Here is an 18713-nt window from a genome sequence, read left to right on the forward strand (position 1 = left end):
TGAGTCTGTCTCCTCTGGAGTTGTGAGTCTGTCTCCTCTGGAGTTGTGAGTCTGTCTCCTCTGGAGTTGTGAGTCTGTCTCCTCTGGAGCTGTGAGTCTGTCTCCTCTGGAGTTGTGAGTCTGTCTCCTCTGGAGTTGTGAGTCTGTCTCCTCTGGAGCTGTGAGTCTGTCTCCTCTGGAGTTGTGAGTCTGTCTCCTCTGGAGTTGTGAGTCTGTCTCCTCTGGAGTTGTGAGTCTGTCTCCTCTGGAGTTGTGAGTCTGTCTCCTCTGGAGTCTGTGAGTCTGTCTCCTCTGGAGTTGTGAGTCTGTCTCCTCTGGAGTTGTGAGTCTGTCTCCTCTGGAGTTGTGAGTGAGTCTGTCTCCTCTCTGTGAGTCTGTCTCCTCTTGTGAGTCTGTCTCTGTCCTCTGGAGTTGTGAGTCTGTCTCCTCTGGAGTTGTGAGTCTGTCTCCTCTGGAGTTGTGAGTCTGTCTCCTCTGGAGTTGTGAGTCTGTCTCCTCTGGAGTTGTGAGTCTGTCTCCTCTGTGAGTCTGTCTCCTCTGGAGCTGTGAGTCTGTTGTGAGTCTGTCTCCTCTGGAGTTGTGAGTCTGTGAGTCTGTCTCCTCTGGAGTTGTGAGTCTGTCTCCTCTGTGAGTCTGTCTCCTCTGGAGCTGTGAGTCTGTCTCCTCTGAGTCTGTCTCCTCTCTCCTCTGGAGTTGTGAGTCTGTCTCTGGAGTTGTGAGTCTGTCTCCTCTGGAGTTGTGAGTCTGTCTCCTGGAGCTGTGAGTCTGGAGTTGTGAGTCTGTCTCCTCTGTGAGTCTGTCTCCTTGGAGCTGTGAGTCTGTCTCCTCTGGAGTTGTGAGTCTGTCTCTCTCTGTGAGTCTGTCTCCTCTGGAGTTGTGAGTCTGTCTCCTCTCTGTGAGTCTGTCTCCTCTGGAGTTGTGAGTCTGTCTCCTCTGGAGTTGTGAGTCTGTCTCCTCTGGAGCTGTGAGTCTGTCTCCTCTGGAGTGAGTCTGTCTCCTCTGGAGTTGTGAGTCTGTCTCCTCTGGAGTTGTGAGTCTGTCTCCTCTGGAGTTGTGAGTCTGTCTCCTCTGGAGTTGTGAGTCTGTCTGGAGCTGTGAGTCTGTCTCTCTCTGTGAGTCTGTCTGTCTCCTCTGGAGTGTGAGTCTGTCTCCTCTGGAGTTGTGAGTCTGTCTCCTCTGGAGTTGTGAGTCTGTCTCTGTGAGTCTGTCTCCTCTGGAGTTGTGAGTCTGTCTCCTCTGGAGCTGTGAGTCTGTCTCCTCTGAGTTGTGAGTCTGTCTCTGGAGTTGTGAGTCTGTCTCCTCTGGAGCTGTGAGTCTGTCTCCTCTGGAGTTGTGAGTCTGTCTCCTCTGGAGTTGTGAGTCTGTCTCCTCTGGAGTTGTGAGTCTGTCTCCTCTGGAGCTGTGAGTCTGTCTCTCTCTGGAGTTGTGAGTCTGTCTCCTCTGGAGCTGTGAGTCTGTCTCCTCTGTGAGAGTCTGTCTCCTCTTGTGAGTCTGTCTCCTCTGGAGTTGTGAGTCTCCTCTCTGTCTGTCTCCTCTGGAGTCTGTCTCCTCTGGAGCTGTGAGTCTGTGAGTCTGTCTCTCTGGAGTTGTGAGTCTGTCTCCTCTGGAGTTGTGAGTCTGTCTCTGGAGCTGTGAGTCTGTCTCCTCTGTGAGTCTGTCTCCTCTGGAGTTGTGAGTCTGTCTCCTCTGGAGTTGTGAGTCTGTCTCCTCTGGAGCTGTGAGTCTGTCTCCTCTGGAGCTGTGAGTCTGTCTCCTCTGGAGTTGTGAGTCTGTCTCCTCTGGAGCTGTGAGTCTGTCTCCTCTGGAGTTGTGAGTCTGTCTCCTCTGGAGCTGTGAGTCTGTCTCCTCTGGAGCTGTGAGTCTGTCTCCTCTGGAGTTGTGAGTCTGTCTCCTCTGGAGTTGTGAGTCTGTCTCCTCTGGAACGTGTGGGTCCTGCAGAGTGTGGGTCGTGCAGCATGTGGGTCCTGCAGGGTGTGGGTCCTGGAAAGTGTAGGTCCTGGAGCGTGTGGGTACTGCAGCGTGTGGGTCCTGCAGCGTGTGGGTCCTGCAGAGTGTGGGTCCTGGAAAGTGTAGGTCCTGAAGCGTGTGGGTCCTGGAGTTTGTGCGTCCTGCAGCGTGTGGGTCCTGGAGCGTGTGGGTCCTGCAGCGTGTGGGTCCTGGAAAGTGTAGGTCCTGGAGCGTGTGGGTCCTGGAGCGTGTGGGTTCTGGAGTGTGTGGCTCCTGGAAAGTGTAGGTCCTGTAGCGTGTGGGTCCTGCAGCGTGTGGGTTCTGGAGTGTGTGGGTCCTGGAGCGTGTGGGTCCTGGAGCGTGTGGGTCCTGCAGCGTGTGGGTCCTGGAAAGTGTAGGTCCTGGAGCGTGTGGGTCCTGGAGCGTGTGGGTTCTGGAGTGTGTGGCTCCTGGAAAGTGTAGGTCCTGTAGCGTGTGGGTCCTGCAGCGTGTGGGTTCTGGAGTGTGTGGGTCCTGGAGCGTGTGGGTCCTGCAGCGTGTGGGTCCTGGAGCGTGTGGGTTCTGGAGCGTGTGGGTCCTGGAGCGTGTGGGTTCTGGAGCGTGTGGGTCCTGGTGCAGTGGATGAAAAGAACAGTTCACCTCAAGGATTCAGACCACCACACTTGCAGGCAGCCCTACTGTACACTTGCCTTAGGCCTTGGTGTGGGCTTGAATTTTCCCATTAAAAAAATCACTGAGTAAATGCTGCTGGCTGTGTGAGTACCAGGGTATACTCTATCCCAGTAGAGCCCTCGCGTTGATTCCCGGAATGTCTGATCTCAAAGCCATATCCAGATCGGAACTGAGACTCCACATTCTCAGCTGAGTCCACATTATCTTGTCCATTTCCCTCTCAAAGCTGGGCGGAAGGGGCTGGAATATATTTAGGAGACTTATATTTATTTTTGACTGATCTAAAAAGAGAAGAAGTGGGTTGCTATATCAGGGTTTAGCCTCGGGTAAGATCCTGTTGCCCCATTCTATACCTCAGTTCCTTTACCAAAAATGAATCCCACCAAGTACTTTAATCTTCTACGAAGACAGAAATGTGTTCTTGAATTAACAGCATTGGGAGCATTAAACCCTGGCCGTGTCAACCATTGGACTTGATATTCTAAAAACAAACTGAGGCCAATCACAAGACATGATACTCAGTCTACTTCAAAGACTTGATATCTTCAGCCTTGCTTGTATGAGGGTAGCGTTCTTGAAACTTTTGTGAAAGTTTATTTTAGGTCGTCTTGTTCTGACATCAGTAGAGACAGCTCCCTCTCTGTGCTGATCAGAGTGGCTGAAATCTCTCTCCAGTCACACCTGTGGTTTGGTACTATGCGGAAGCGTCAGTCTCTGACAGTCTGTGAAGGAAACAGACACAGGCATGTGTGAGCGCTGTACCAATAATAAAGTACAATCCTAGTATAAAATAAAAATACATTTCATTTATATAGCGCTTTTCATTACAGTCTTATCTCAAAGCTCTACATAGGCAAAAATAAAAAATAATGATCAAAAATAAAATAAAAATGAATATACTATAAATACATCATACATTTAGAATGAAGACAGACAATGTCATCCAATCATGGTCAAAATGCTGCCAGAACTTGAGAAGGGGTCACAGGTTAGAATTTGTATTGTGACAAAATGACGTGTTACGGTGATTAATGAATGGTGAAAAGCGCAATAAGATACTGCATTAATCGGAATAAATGCTAGAGAATCATTTGACCATCTATCCCTCCATTCATTGATCATTGGTTGTACTTACAGTGTGAACCCTTCCAGGTGTCGGTTATAACACTCAATAATAATACCACACAGAGCTCTGGAGGAAGCTATTGGTGTGAGAGCAGAAACAGTCTTGATGCAAGAACTATTTAAATCTTTTCACATAGGTTTGGTCCTTTATAATTCCGAGATTTAGCAAAAGTAAATGCACGTAAATGCCCTTTATGCACCTTTTAATACGGTGAACAGCATTTAGCCAACGCTCCTATGGGTAATGGGTCATGTCGAGCGGGAAACGATGAGCACATTGGAGAATTAGCATTTAAATGTATTCAGAATGCAGACCCATGTCTCACATTGGACTGCAATGATGTGTGAGAAACACCTGTGATAACACCCTTTCTAAGTAGTGGGAAGCATGAAAGAAACTTGAACAACATTCGCATATTTGTGTGTGAATAAAACTGCATTTATGTAGGGCTACAGCTGTGAGTGTGTGTGTGTGTGTGAGGGTGTATGCGAATATGTGTGTGTGTGTGTGTGTGTGTGTGTGTGTGTGTGTGTGTGTGTGTGTGTGTGTGTGTGTGTGTGTGTGTGTGTGTGTGTGTGTGTGTGTGTGTGTGTGTGTGTGTGTGTGTGTGTGTGTGTGTGTGTGTGTGTGTGTGTGTGTGTGTGAGTATGTGTGTGTGGGTGCCTAGGTGCACGACTCAAGAGTGTGTGTGATCCTTGCTCTAGCAGTTGAACTATTCTGCACACACCACCGACTCATCTCTGCCTCTCAATTGATCATTTAGTGAGGGATGGAAGGGAGAAGGAGGTGGAGTGAGAGAGAGAGGAGTGACAGAGGGAGTGACAGAGGGAGAGAGAGAGGGAGTGACAGAGGGAGAGAGAGAGAGCGAGAGAGAGGGAGTGACAGAGGGAGAGAGAGAGGGAGTGACAGATGGAGAGAGAGGGAGAGAGGGAGAGAGAGAGGGAGTGAGAGATGGAGTGAGAGAGAGAGGGAGAGAGAGGGAGCAGAAAAGGGAGATGACAGGGAAGAGAGGAGGGGGTCATGAACTCATTGGAGAATAAGTTGGAGGCAGGAATTGCTGTCAGCTTGAGCAATGGTTCACCTAATTGGAGACTGAGGTCAACCAGGGACAGGGAAGGGGCACTGGTCAATTCTGAGGAGAACCCAACGCTGCTCAAACACAATCCTTAACACGTCCGGCTGTGTGTGAAGGGGGATTATCAATGTGATTTTGTGGAAGATTGCTTTGGTATTTGTTGAGTATATGTGCTCTAAATGTGTGATGGAGATGCTGTGAATGCTTACATATGTTTTATATGTGGGGCTTCTGCATCTTGTGTACAGTATGTGATTGTGAATTCATGTGAATGTGATAATGTTGTGATTGTCTGAATTAGTCAGTCCAGAGTCATATACTGTATATCTAGAACCTAAAAGGATTCATTAGCTGTCCCAACACGAGAATCCGTTGAAGAACCCTTTTTGGTTCCATGTAGAACTCTTTTGGTTCCAGGTAGAACTCTTTTGGGTTCCAGGTAGAACTCTTTCCACACAGGGTTCTACCAGGAATCCAAAAGGCTTCTCCTATGGGGCAGCCGAAGAACCCTTCCAGAACCCTTTTTTCTAAGAGTGTAGAGAGCTCAGCCAGGTGTTAGAATGGCTGCCATGTTAGAGCCTCTATTATCAAAATGTTTGTAATGTAACAATATGAAAGCACCTCTGACGGTTCCCTATGAAAGGACCAACGATGTATATAAACCCTGGATTGCTGATGCTATGTATTGGCCATTGAGGCTTTGAAGCCACCGATCGGCCATATTGGCCCACCCTAGTAGGAGCAGTCCTCCATAGGAATGAATGGAATTCTACAGTACTTCAATTAAATGTTTCAAGCACAAAATGACATGTTACAGTTTGTAGTAGGGACAGTAACATTAGTAATCTCAAAAAATGAGACTTTCAGGGAAATGTTGTTCTAGATTTTTTCATGTTTTTTTTATGTTTAGCTCACATAATATCATTTCAAAGTAGGCATTAAGATATCTGTTCTATAGTAAATGTGACCAAAAATGAAAGTAGAATAATAAATGCATTTCTATTGCTTCCAAAATATTTTGTACAATGCTGAGGAAGATTTCAACACAGCGGCCACTATCAGTCGTCTAGTGTACAAATAAATCATCGTAAAGGAGCCGCTGTAAACAAACAAAACAGAGCAGCGAATTGAACAGATTATTCATTAATTGGCATCGGGGAGAATGTGTATCCAAGTCTGTACTGTGTGGTTGTGTCAACAAATTGCATATCCGCTTTCACTGGACATCAACATAGGTTTTGGAAACTACCAGAAATAAACAGCACAACGCAGAAGTGTCAATTATCACTTCGCAACCGTGATGGAGGAGAAAGGGGCTCTCTCGAAACATTCAGACAGAAACCTCATTGGCCCAACTCTCTCTATATGGTTTGAAGGATGTGGATGATGTGTGGGTGATGTGTGGATGATGTGTGGGTGATGTGTGGATGATGTGTGGGTGATGTGTGGGTGATGTGTGGGTGATGTGTGGGTGATGTGTGGATGATGTGTGGGTGATGTGTGGGTGATGTGTGGATGATGTGTGGGTACTGTATGCAGAACAGCCACCCAGAGACAGTTAGTCGTCAACTGTCAGCAGTAAAATGTGAAGATGTGCCGGTTTTATTACTCAGTGTTTAATAGCTTATTCTATTATTAAAATTCCATTATAAACTGGGTAGTTCCAGCCCCGAATGCTGATTGGCTGACATTCGGGGTATACAGGTATGACAAAACATTTATTTTTACTGCTCTAATTACGTTTATAATAGCAGTAAGGCACCTCAGGGGTTTGTGGTATATGGCCAATATACCACGTTGCGTTGTGCCTAAGAACAGCCCTTAGCCGTGGTATGTTGGCTATATACCACACCCCCTCGGGCCTTATTGCTTAATTGAAGCATCACAGCCCTCTCTTCCCTTCTGTCTGCCTTTCTCTTCCACTCTCTCTTTCCTGCCTATATTATTCCCAAGGGGTATTACAGAAGAGTAAAATCCTTTATGTGTCGAGTACATAAATTGACAATACAATACAGTGTGCGTCGATTTGTGTGTGTGTGTGTGTGTGTCCGTTTATTAGTCACTCTGATTTAATATGAATCAATGACTGGAGACAGAGGAGGCGCAGTAACCTGAAATTATTGGACACACAGACAATACTCTCACACACAGACAATACTCTCACACACAGACACGCTGCGATGTGACTGGACTTTTAACACTGTGTTACACATTACATCTATTCACTGGCAGTGGAGTACGAGAGAGTGAGAGGGAGAGGGAGAGGGAGAGAGGGAGGAAGAGAGAGAGAGGGAGAGGGAGAGGGAGAGGGAGAGGGAGAGAGCGAGGAAGAGAGAGAGAGGGAGAGGGAGACAGAGAGGGATGGAGGGAGGAAGAGAGAGAGAGAGATAAAGAGGGAGGAAGAGAGAGAGAGAGAGAGAGAGAGAGGGAGAGGGAGAGGGAGAGGGAGAGGGAGAGGGAGAGGGAGAGGGAGAGGGAGAGGGAGAGAGGGAGGAAGAGAGAGAGAGGGAGAGGGAGACAGAGAGGGATGGAGGGAGGAAGAGAGAGAGAGAGATAAAGAGGGAGGAAGAGAGAGAGAGAGAGAGGGAGAGGGAGAGGGAGAGGGAGAGGGAGATAGGGAGGAAGAGAGAGAGAGGAAGAGGGAGAGGGAGACAGAGAGGGATGGAGGGAGGAAGAGAGAGAGATAAAGAGGGAGGAAGAGAGGGAGAGGGAGAGGGAGAGGGAGAGGGAGAGGGAGGAAGAAGAGAGAGAGGGAGAGGGAGAGGGAGAGGGAGACAGAGAGGGATGGAGGAAGAGAGAGAGAGAGAGATAAAGAGGGAGGAAGAGAGAGAGAGAGAGAGAGAGAGAGAGAGAGAGAGAGAGAGAGAGAGAGAGAGAGAGAGAGGGGGGATGGAGGGAGGGAGAAAGAGAGAGGGGGGAGTGGAGTGGGGGATTTAATAAAGGATAAATACAGAGCAAAGTGATAAACTAAGTTAGATGAACTGACATTAAAAGATGGCCTCAGACTTTTCTTCTTTCCTGCTAAAGACAACATTTCCTTCTGATTCCCTGTCTCTCCCCTTTTCTCTGTGTCTGTGAGGCTGGGCTGAATGTGCAGCTGAAGGAGAGTGTTTTCTCTTCCTCCCTCCACTGTAGAGCATCAGTCCTAATAAGAAAGCTTTTAACACAGTTAATTAAGAGACCCATATGCAGTACATATGCAGTACATCTCATTTTACCCTCTCTCATTCTCTCTGTCTCCCGCCCTTTCCACCTCTCTCTAAACTCATTCAGAATCATTATCGCTGACTCCCTTTCTCCTCATCTGTGGATTTCTCTCCATAAAATGATATTTCCATCCCCCTGCTCTGTCTACAGCCCCGGTACCATTTTCAGCCCTTCAGACGGTTCCATTCTCTATTCCCCTCTCCGATCAGTCGCCTCTCTAAACGTTCAACTGGATGATCTTTGACGTGCCTAATTCAGGTAGAGGAGAGAAGAGAGGGGGGGAAGGAGAGAGTGGTTGCGGGAGAGATGTGAGGAGCGAAAGAGGTGGGAGAAATATTAAGTGATGAGATAGTGGCAGGAGAGCACTCTTTGTCGGAAACACAGATATTGGTGCGAACTGAGCCAAGTGGAGTAGCCAGTGAGACTCATGTAAAGACAGGAGGGAGGATAGAGGAGGAGGAAGAGAGGAGAAAGAGGGAGTGAAAATAGAGGGACAAGGAATGATGAGGGTGTGGGTTTTGAGGGTCAAGAAGGAAAGACAGGCCATGTTCTAAAGGATGTGAGAATGGAGAGATTGATAGAAGAGGAGAGAAACGGAGGGGGTGATAGAGGGGGAGCTGTTTAAACGTTCCTCCTTGTGATGGAGCTCTAATTAACAGTCTCAGGTTCATTATCAGATGATTCATTATTTCACTGGTCATAAAAGAGCTGTGTGTGCATCCCTGGGGGACGAAGACAGGTCAATAAACCTGTCACACACACAAACGCACACACACACGATCCATGTACCACGAGCTAATATAATGTACACAGAGAGCAGTGGAGGCTGCTGAGGGGAGGACGGCTCATAATAATGGCTGGAATGGAGCGAATGGAATGGTATCAAACACATGGAAACCATGTGTTTGATGTGTTTGATACCATTCCACCTATTCCGCTCCAGTCATTACCACAAACCCGTCCTCCCCAATTAAGGTGCCACCAACCTCCTGTGACACAGAGGTAAGCCAACCAGTAAGATTTGTGGTTGAAGAGACCATCCCCCTACTAAAAGAATCAGCGTGTGATTGCTTTGCTCCAAGCATGTGATCAATAAACAATCAAGTTGGCACGAGGACAAGTTATTCTAATATAATGAGCATGTTTCCTCTATCTTATAGGACGGAGCTGTTTCTGAAGACTATTTCTGTCTATGATTGGCTATTCACTAGTTGATTAAAAGCACTGCTTGTTTTGCCGTTTTCAAGACAGGGTTCAAACACAATGCTGTCAAATCCTAGCTTCTTTACAAAGAGACATTTCTCAAACAATAATTTTGCTAAGACTGTTTGGGAGGGGAGTGGGGAGGGGCAAACTGAAAAATAGCCGTTATTGGCAAAGGTTTGGAACTCTCTTTCTTGGTCTATTAACTAATTTACCGGCTGATGATGTCACCAGCACGGTCAAAAATCCCTCCCACCAAAACAGGCTGAAATTTCATGCAGTCTTTTGAAACAGCTCTCACACTAAAAGTGAATTATCCTCATTATTCCAATAGTGTGTATAGAAAACACAGGAAAAGATGTTTTGACTGCACTGGGCCTTTACCATATCAGCTGCTTTTTCACCCCCTAATAACAGGCATCATCACTTGCCAATGTGCTGAATGATTGCACTCAGCAAAGTAATTAAGCAGTATTCATTAAGAATCCCTGATGCACCTTCCTTCTCAGACGATGGGTTCAGCTCCTGTCATCTCCTTCTGTCACAAGAGGTAAGTCAGAAGATCCACCTTTCCCTTTGCATTTACTGGCTCTTATACCTGTGTAGTAACACTGTAATAATACTATAGTAGCTACAATAAACTATCAACATGTTCTTACATACAAATATATGTAGCTAAGTACATGAGAAAAATATCATTACCAGTCATACATGTAATATGTAAGAATACAAGAATACATATGAATACACAAACCCCATTTGTCCCTATATGATGTGTAGTGGGAGACAAATTGCAGAGTTGCAGGCAAAAATTGTTCATGCCCTCGGCTGAGTTGGATAAATGCTGTCCGCTGAGCTCTACTAATCACTGCAGCCTGTCACACAGCACAGACACGCCCCTTCTCCCCTGAGAGGAGAGATTCTGCTGCCGATCTCAGGGCTGCCACACACTGGCACCCCCTTCAACACACACGCACGCACAAACACACACACACACACACAGTGTAATTGATGCGATGACTGGAAATAAACAGGCAATTTAAGTGCTAGACACCTCACTGCTCTCTCTCTCTCTCTCTCTCTCTCCCTCCTCTCTGCTCTCTCTCTCTCGCCCTCCTCTCTGCTCACTCTCTCGCCCTCCTCTCTGCTCTCTCTCTCCCTCTATGCTCTCTCTCTCTCCTCTCTGCTCTCTCTCTCCCAACACTCTGTCTCCCCTCTCCTCTCTCTCTCTCTCTCTCTCTCTCTCTCTCTCTCTCTCTCTCTCTCTCTCTCTCTCTCTCTCTCTCTCTCTCTCTCTCTCTCTCTCTCTCTCTGCTCTCTCTCTCGCCCTCCTCTCTGCTCTCTCGCCCTCTTCTCTGTCAGCTCTATCCCCTCTCTATACATCTCTGCTTCCTCTCTACCTCCCTCCTCTAATGCTGAAGTCACACACACGTGGAGCGAGGGAGGGGACAGGGTCAACACACAGAGAAAAGATTGGGAGGGGGAGACAGAGACGGAGGGAGGGATGGAGCAAGAGGGAGAATAGCTGGGAGGGTGGCACTGGAGAAGGGAGGTAAGGGGAGAAGGAGGGAGAGAGAGAGCAGAGAGAAGGGAGAGAAGCTTGGAGGCAGGCACTAAGGGAGGGAGGGAGGGAGGGAGGGAGGGAGGGAGGGAGGGAGGGAGGGAGGGAGGGAGGGAGGGAGGGAGGGAGGGAGGGAGGGAGGGAGGGAGGGAGGGAGGGAGGGAGGGAGGGAGGGGGCGTGCAGAGAACACAGGCTAATCTCATCTGTGACTCATATTTGGATGACACCTTTAAATTACAACTTTCAACCCCTCAGGAGGGTGACAGGGTGTCATCCACGAAACCATAGTTGCCGCCTGTGTTCACAAGTTATTTGATCAATACAGACACTGTTTTTGGTCAATTCCATATTTTGGAGGGTGTGAAAAATGACATATCGGCTTGGATTGATGGTGCAGCAAGGTAGAGTGGGAGGAGAGCTGAGTGAGCAGCACTGTCTGTGACTTACATTTAAAAGGTTGCATCCATAGCTGTGTGTTATTCTGAGTTAATAATAAATGGGCTCTAATGATTTAATGGGTTTGCATGTTGACACATCCCATAGGCTTTGGGCTACTTGAGCCACCATACTGTACAATACACGCACTAACAGAGAAAGAGAATGAGGGATAGAAAGAGGCAGCAAAGAGAGACAAATAGAAGGAGACGGCAGCAAAGAGAGACAAATAGAAGGAGACGGCAGCAAAGAGAGACAAATAGAAGGAGACGGCAGTAAAGAGAGACAAATAGAAGGAGACGGCAGCAAAGAGAGACAAATAGAAGGAGACGGCAGCAAAGAGAGACAAATAGAAGGAGACGGCAGCAAAGAGAGACAAATAGAAGGAGACGGCAGCAAAGAGAGACAAATAGAAGGAGACGGCAGCAAAGAGAGACAAATAGAAGGAGACGGCAGCAAAGAGAGACAAATAGAAGGAGACGGCAGCAAAGAGAGACAAATAGAAGGAGACGGCAGCAAAGAGAGACAAATAGAAGGAGACGGCAGCAAAGAGAGACAAATAGAAGGAGACGGCAGTAAAGAGAGACAAATAGAAGGAGACGGCAGCAAAGAGAGACAAATAGAAGGAGACGGCAGAGAGACAAAAGAGAGACAAATAGAAGGAGACGGCAGTAAAGAGAGACAAATAGAAGGAGACGGCAGTAAAGAGAGACAAATAGAAGGAGACGGCAGCAAAGAGAGACAAATAGAAGGAGACGGCAGTAAAGAGAGACAAATAGAAGGAGACGGCAGCAAAGAGAGACAAATAGAAGGAGACGGCAGTAAAGAGAGACAAATAGAAGGAGACGGCAGTAAAGAGAGACAAATAGAAGGAGACGGCAGCAAAGAGAGACAAATAGAAGGAAACGGCAGCAAAGAGAGACAAATAGAAGGAGACGGCAGCAAAGAGAGACAAATAGAAGGAGACGGCAGCAAAGAGAGACAAATAGAAGGAGACGGCAGTAAAGAGAGACAAATAGAAGGAAACGGCAGTAAAGAGAGACAAATAGAAGGAGACGGCAGCAAAGAGAGACAAATAGAAGGAGACGGCAGCAAAGAGAGACAAATAGAAGGAGACGGCAGTAAAGAGAGACAAATAGAAGGAGACGGCAGCAAAGAGAGACAAATAGAAGGAGACGGCAGCAAAGAGAGACAAATAGAAGGAGACGGCAGTAAAGAGAGACAAATAGAAGGAGACGGCAGCAAAGAGAGACAAATAGAAGGAGACGGCAGCAAAGAGAGACAAATAGAAGGAGACGGCAGTAAAGAGAGACAAATAGAAGGAGACGGCAGTAAAGAGAGACAAATAGAAGGAGACGGCAGTAAAGAGAGACAAATAGAAGGAGACGGCAGTAAAGAGAGACAAATAGAAGGAAACGGCAGTAAAGAGAGACAAATAGAAGGAGACGGCAGCAAAGAGAGACAAATAGAAGGAAACGGCAGTAAAGAGAGACAAATAGAAGGAGACGGCAGTAAAGAGAGACAAATAGAAGGAGACGGCAGCAAAGAGAGACAAATAGAAGGAGACGGCAGCAAAGAGAGACAAATAGAAGGAGACGGCAGTAAAGAGAGACAAATAGAAGGAGACGGCAGTAAAGAGAGACAAATAGAAGGAGACGGCAGTAAAGAGAGACAAATAGAAGGAGACGGCAGTAAAGAGAGACAAATAGAAGGAGACGGCAGTAAAGAGAGACAAATAGAAGGAGACGGCAGTAAAGAGAGACAAATAGAAGGAGACGGCAGTAAAGAGAGACAAATAGAAGGAGACGGCAGTAAAGAGAGACAAATAGAAGGAGACGGCAGTAAAGAGAGACAAATAGAAGGAAACGGCAGTAAAGAGAGACAAATAGAAGGAGACGGCAGTAAAGAGAGACAAATAGAAGGAGACGGCAGTAAAGAGAGACAAATAGAAGGAGACGGCAGTAAAGAGAGACAAATAGAAGGAGACGGCAGTAAAGAGAGACAAATAGAAGGAGACGGCAGTAAAGAGAGAATATGGGGACATTGGGCAGAGTCCCCGTTTAATTCTCGAGGTCCTGATTCTCTCCCTCTGACGTAAAACATCCCTAATGTTTCTACATCTCAGTCTCCACATGCCCACTTGATTGACTTTTTGTCACTCTCCATCTGTCTCTTGTTTCGCTCCCTTTACTCTCCTATTTTTCTCTTTCAATTCCTTTTCTCTCTGCGGTCTACTCCAACAACCCCCACTCCACTTTAACACTCTCTCTCTCTCTTTCTCCCCCCTCCTCTGTCTCTCTCTGTGTCAACTTTCGTCTTGTGGGTCCTTTCCCACACTGACTACAAGCCAATATTCCATTAGCTATATTGCAGATTTTACAATTGAAAGTGAGTGCAGCTCTTCCTTTAGTTCTTGAAAAGCTGCTAGTCATAAACCCACTCCCTTAATAACACCGCCACAAAGGCAATGACTTCACTTCAATGTTGAGAACTTCGTATGTTTGCTAAACTAGTATTTCTCTAATATTTCCAGACAGCGTGTATGCTGGAACAAGTTCACACTCATATGGCTGACTATGAGTCCTCTACTGAAGCCTGTTAGCTGTCTGACACTTTGGAGAATTGTATATCAAGAATTCAGGTGGCACTCCGTATTATTTCAGTAACATTGAGAATAGACATCTGCTATAGTGACACCACCCCCTCCCACCCCAGCAAGATGAGCTGCACAGTGACAGGCCTGTACAATACATTCTCATAGGTATTCTGGTGATCCACTTTGGTTTTTACCAACGTGTCTCTCTGTGTGACAATAGTATTCACCTGAACCTGACTACACACTGGAACCTTTGTATTAGAGTATTAACAGAAATGCAGCATTCGGGGTCTCCAGAGTGGCGCAGCGGTCTGGGGTATTGCATCGCAGTGCTAGAGGCGTCACTACAGACCAGCGTTCGATCCCGGGCTGTGTCGCAGCCAGCCGTGACCGGGAGACCTCTGTTGTTTATGATTTTGTTGTCATGGAGGACTGATTGGGCTCAATGATTCAGGTTGAAAAATAAATGCTGTGATCATAAAAAACAATGATTGACAGGCATCTTAAGCTTCTTGAATTCAACCATTATTGGGTTCAAATACACATTTAGATTTGTGAGCAGCCATCCACAACAACCACAATCCGTAAGGCGCAGATAACTAAATGAGAGAGCAGCACCATGTAGATATCAATCATTAGTGATATCTGTATCGCTGTAAAATACCCCACTGCTGTCATCCTTACCTCCAAGCATATATTCAAGTTGAATCATCTTTGGATGCCGACAGCAGTCTCAGACATGGCTTGGACTGTAGCCTACAAAAGCCTATACCTGCACTTTTCTCGCGATCTATCAAAAAAAATTGGTGTGTCATCATAGTGGTCTCTGACTTTTTCAATGTTGATTTGAATGTCATTTTTCGCAAACATCCTTTCTGAATTTAAAAGTAATCCTCAAAGTAATCATCTAGTTTTTCAAAAGTATCTGTAATCTGATTACAATAGTTTTTGCTGGTCACGTAACGGATTACAGTTACCGTTTTTTGTAATCCCTTACAGGTAATCCATTACTCCCCAACCCTGATTAGATATCTCCTAACTTTTGCCACACACAGAGCTAGGCTCTATGACTTGTAGCCTATTGCCGCTTTGATGACTCATGATTGGCCAACAACAAGCTACACGCGACACGCTTCACTCTCTTGAAAAGCAAGAGCAGCAGCATAAATTATGAAATTTGTCTCTCTGTCTCTGCTGCAGTAGTCACATTCGGATCTGTACGGGCCCTTTCAGACAAGTCAGTTAAAACCATATCGGATCCGACCCAAACCCGTGACATTATTTACAATTGTGGATCCGGACTCGCTCGGGTCCCAGATCGGGTCTCGGGTACAGGTGGTTTCGTGAAGACCTCCAGTATGGATACACACCAGACTGAAAATAAATCATTAGTGGTGGGACATTTCATCCCAAGCCTCGTCCACATTTCACTCCAGCTATACAGGACAGAGAGCAAAAACAAAACATCCAGAAGACACAACAGTGCCAATGAACTCCATTTGAACTCTGCGACATTCTCTGCACAACTGATCATTGTACTTCATTTCACAAACAAGACGAGAGAGTCTGAAGCATAAACGATGACCAGAGAGTCTGAAGCACAGAGATGATTTCTCAATGGCAGGAGGGAACTTGGGATGGATGGGAAGGAGAGAGGAATGAAGCTGTCTAAGGTGCAGGAGGGACAGGTCTGTGTGGACATGGACCTGTTTCTACTCGTCACACACACACACACACACACACACACACACACACACACACACACACACACACACACACACACACACACACACACACACACACACACACACACACACACACACACACACACACACACACACACACACACACACACACACACACACACACACACACGCCTCTCGGCGCTGCTTTCTGGAAGGCCATCCATCTGCACCTGATCCAGTCTCATCTTCACAACAAACTGTGTTTGAATGGGACTTATTTAATTCAGGCCTGTCTTTATTGTTGTGAATGCGATCTGCTAATGTAATCCAATTAGGTGCGGTCCTCTGCTTTATCTCATTATGTTAAGCTTCCTGTGACGGCTCGTCTACAGCTTAACACACATCATCCACTAAAACATGATTGATCGAGGGGTTGAATTGAAGGAATGATTGATTGGTTGGTTGGTAGAGAATATATCCCCATATGGCAAGTAAAACACAATTGTGTGTATAATTTATTTAGGGTTCAGATGAAGGGCGTAATTTGAGGTAATCCACACAGATGTCTCAGGGGGAAAACATCTGGACAGGCTGTGGGCTCAGTTACCTCGAAATAGCTCTCTAGTCTACATTCAGTCTACTGTCATATCCTCAAACTGTGGCTCAGAATGGGTCTCTCTGGAAAACGGCTGGGAAATAACCAGCTATATAGGGTAACTGATGGATTCCAAGAAACCATTACTCTATACTGCTCACCTTATTTATGAGTACAGGAAAATTAACTTTGTGATTGGTTCAATGCATTCTTCTTTTCTTTATAACCAAGCACAGGGAATAAATAACTATTATCTACAATTTCCTTAGAAAAAAACCCCCAAAAGACAGTAAATATAATAGTTTTATGAACACAACCTTTGAGTGTTGATCTGTAAGTGTTATAAACATCAGCATTTGATCTAGGTTTTTAACCTAAGAACCTATAGAGGTACTTAAGGAGTAGAGGTACTGGAGGAATAGAGGTACTAGAGGAATAGAGGTACTGGAGGAGTAGAGGTACTGGAGGAATAGAGGTACTGGAGGAGTAGAGGTACTTAAGGAGTAGAGGTACTGGAGGAATAGAGGTACTAGAGGAATAGAGGTACTGGAGGAGTAGAGGTACTGGAGGAGTAGAGGTACTGGAGGAGTAGAGGTACTGGAGGAGTAGAGGTACTGGAGGAATAGAGGTACTGGAGGAATAGAGGTACTGGAGGAGTAGAGGTACTGGAGGAGTAGAGGTACTGGAGGAGTAGAGGTACTGGAGGAGTAGAGGTACTGGAGGAGTAGAGGTACTGGAGGAGTAGAGGTACTGAAGGAGTAGAGGTACTGGAGGAATAGAGGTACTAGAGGAATAGAGGTACTGGAGGAGTAGAGGTACTGGAGTAGAGGTACTAGAGGGTATGTACTGGAGGAGTAGAGAATGTACTGGAGGAGTAGAGGTACTGGAGGAATAGAGGTACTGGAGGAATAGAGGTACTGGAGGAGTAGAGGTACTGGAGGAGTAGAGGTACTGGAGGAGTAGAGGTACTGGAGGAGTAGAGGTACTGGAGGAGTAGAGGTACTGGAGGAGTAGAGGTACTGGAGGAGTAGAGGTACTGGAGGAATAGAGGTACTGGAGGAGTAGAGGTACTGGAGGAGTAGAGGTACTGGAGGAGTAGAGGTACTGGAGGAATAGAGGTACTGGAGGAGTAGAGGTACTGGAGGAGTAGAGGTACTGGAGGAATAGAGGTACTGGAGGAGTAGAGGTACTGGAGGAGTAGAGGTACTGGAGGAATAGAGGTACTGGAGGAATAGAGGTACTAGAGGAATAGAGGTACTGGAGGAGTAGAGGTACTAGAGGAATAGAGGTACTGGAGGAATAGAGGTACTAGAGGAGTAGAGGTACTGGAGGAGTAGAGGTACTGGAGGAATAGAGGTACTGGAGGAATAGAGGTACTAGAGGAGTAGAGGTACTGGAGGAATAGAGGTACTGGAGGAATAGAGGTACTAGAGGAATAGAGGTACTGGAGGAATAGAGGTACTAGAGGAGTAGAGGTACTGGAGGAATAGAAGTACTGGAGGAGTAGAGGTACTGGAGGAATAGAGGTACTAGAGGAATAGAGGTACTGGAGGAATAGAGGTACTAGAGGAGTAGAGGTACTGGAGGAATAGAGGTACTGGAGGAATAGAGGTACTGGAGGAGTAGAGGTACTGGAGGAATAGAGGTACTAGAGGAGTAGAGGTACTGGAGGAATAGAGGTACTGGAGGAATAGAGGTACTAGAGGAATAGAGGTACTGGAGGAATAGAGGTACTAGAGGAGTAGAGGTACTGGAGGAATAGAGGTACTAGCGGAGTAGAGGTACTGGAGGAATAGAGGTACTAGAGGAATAGAGGTACTGGAGGAATAGAGGTACTAGAGGAGGAATAGAGGTACTGGAGGAATAGAGGTACTGGAGGAGTAAAGGTACTGGAGGAATAGAGGTACTAGAGGAATAGAGGTACTGGAGGAATAGAGGTACTAGAGGAGTAGAGGTACTGGAGGAATAGAGGTACTGGAGGAATAGAGGTACTGGAGGAGTAGAGGTACTGGAGGAATAGAGGTACTAGAGGAGTAGAGGTACTGTAAGCCTCAGGGGAGAAATCCGTGAAATGCAACTCACAACATCTGAATGCCAAGCAAGCCAAATTAGCTCAAACATGCCAGCTCGCCTGTCATTAATTAGTGTTGATGATAAAAACTGCGGTCACAATGATATCCATCTGATAGGGCAACTGGAAGGCATGCAAACTGTCTCACATCCCCATAGAGCCCTGGTAAATCCTGTTTTCTCTCTCTCTCTCTCTCTCTCTCTCTCTCTCTCTCTCTCTCTCTCTCCCTCTCTCTCTCTCTGTATTGCTCTCTCTCTCACTCTCTCTCTTTCTCTCTCTCTCCGCCCCCCCTCTCTCTCCCTCTCTCTCTCACTCTTTCTCTCACTCTCTCTCTCTCTCTCTCTCTCTCTCTCACTCTCTCTCTCTCTCTCTCTCTCTCTCTCTCTCTCTCTCTCTCTCTCTCTCTCTCTCTCTCTCTCTCTCTCTCTCTCTCTATGTCTCTGTATCCATCTATCTCACAACAAGTCCTCCCCCCTCTTTGTCTTCATCACTGTCTCTCCTCTCTCATCCCTCCATGTTCATCTTGATCCTGTCCTGTA

At 46.6% G+C, this 18713-nt stretch overlaps 1 protein-coding gene across 1 annotated transcript in view; it reads right to left on the bottom strand.

Annotated features, from left to right (window-relative positions):
* Positions 1 to 18713, bottom strand: part of LOC127930836 (dentin sialophosphoprotein-like) — a 68176-nt gene that overhangs the window by 17923 nt on the left and 31540 nt on the right. The window contains exons 2-3 of the mRNA XM_052521768.1: positions 3755 to 3821; positions 1924 to 2556 (exon numbers count right to left, since the gene is read on the bottom strand). Coding sequence (XP_052377728.1) covers positions 1924 to 2556; positions 3755 to 3821 — 700 coding nt within the window. The remainder of the gene's footprint in view (positions 1 to 1923; positions 2557 to 3754; positions 3822 to 18713) is intronic.

Source organism: Oncorhynchus keta, chromosome 6 (genome assembly GCF_023373465.1).
Source record: "Oncorhynchus keta strain PuntledgeMale-10-30-2019 chromosome 6, Oket_V2, whole genome shotgun sequence".
NCBI lineage: Eukaryota > Metazoa > Chordata > Actinopteri > Salmoniformes > Salmonidae > Oncorhynchus > Oncorhynchus keta.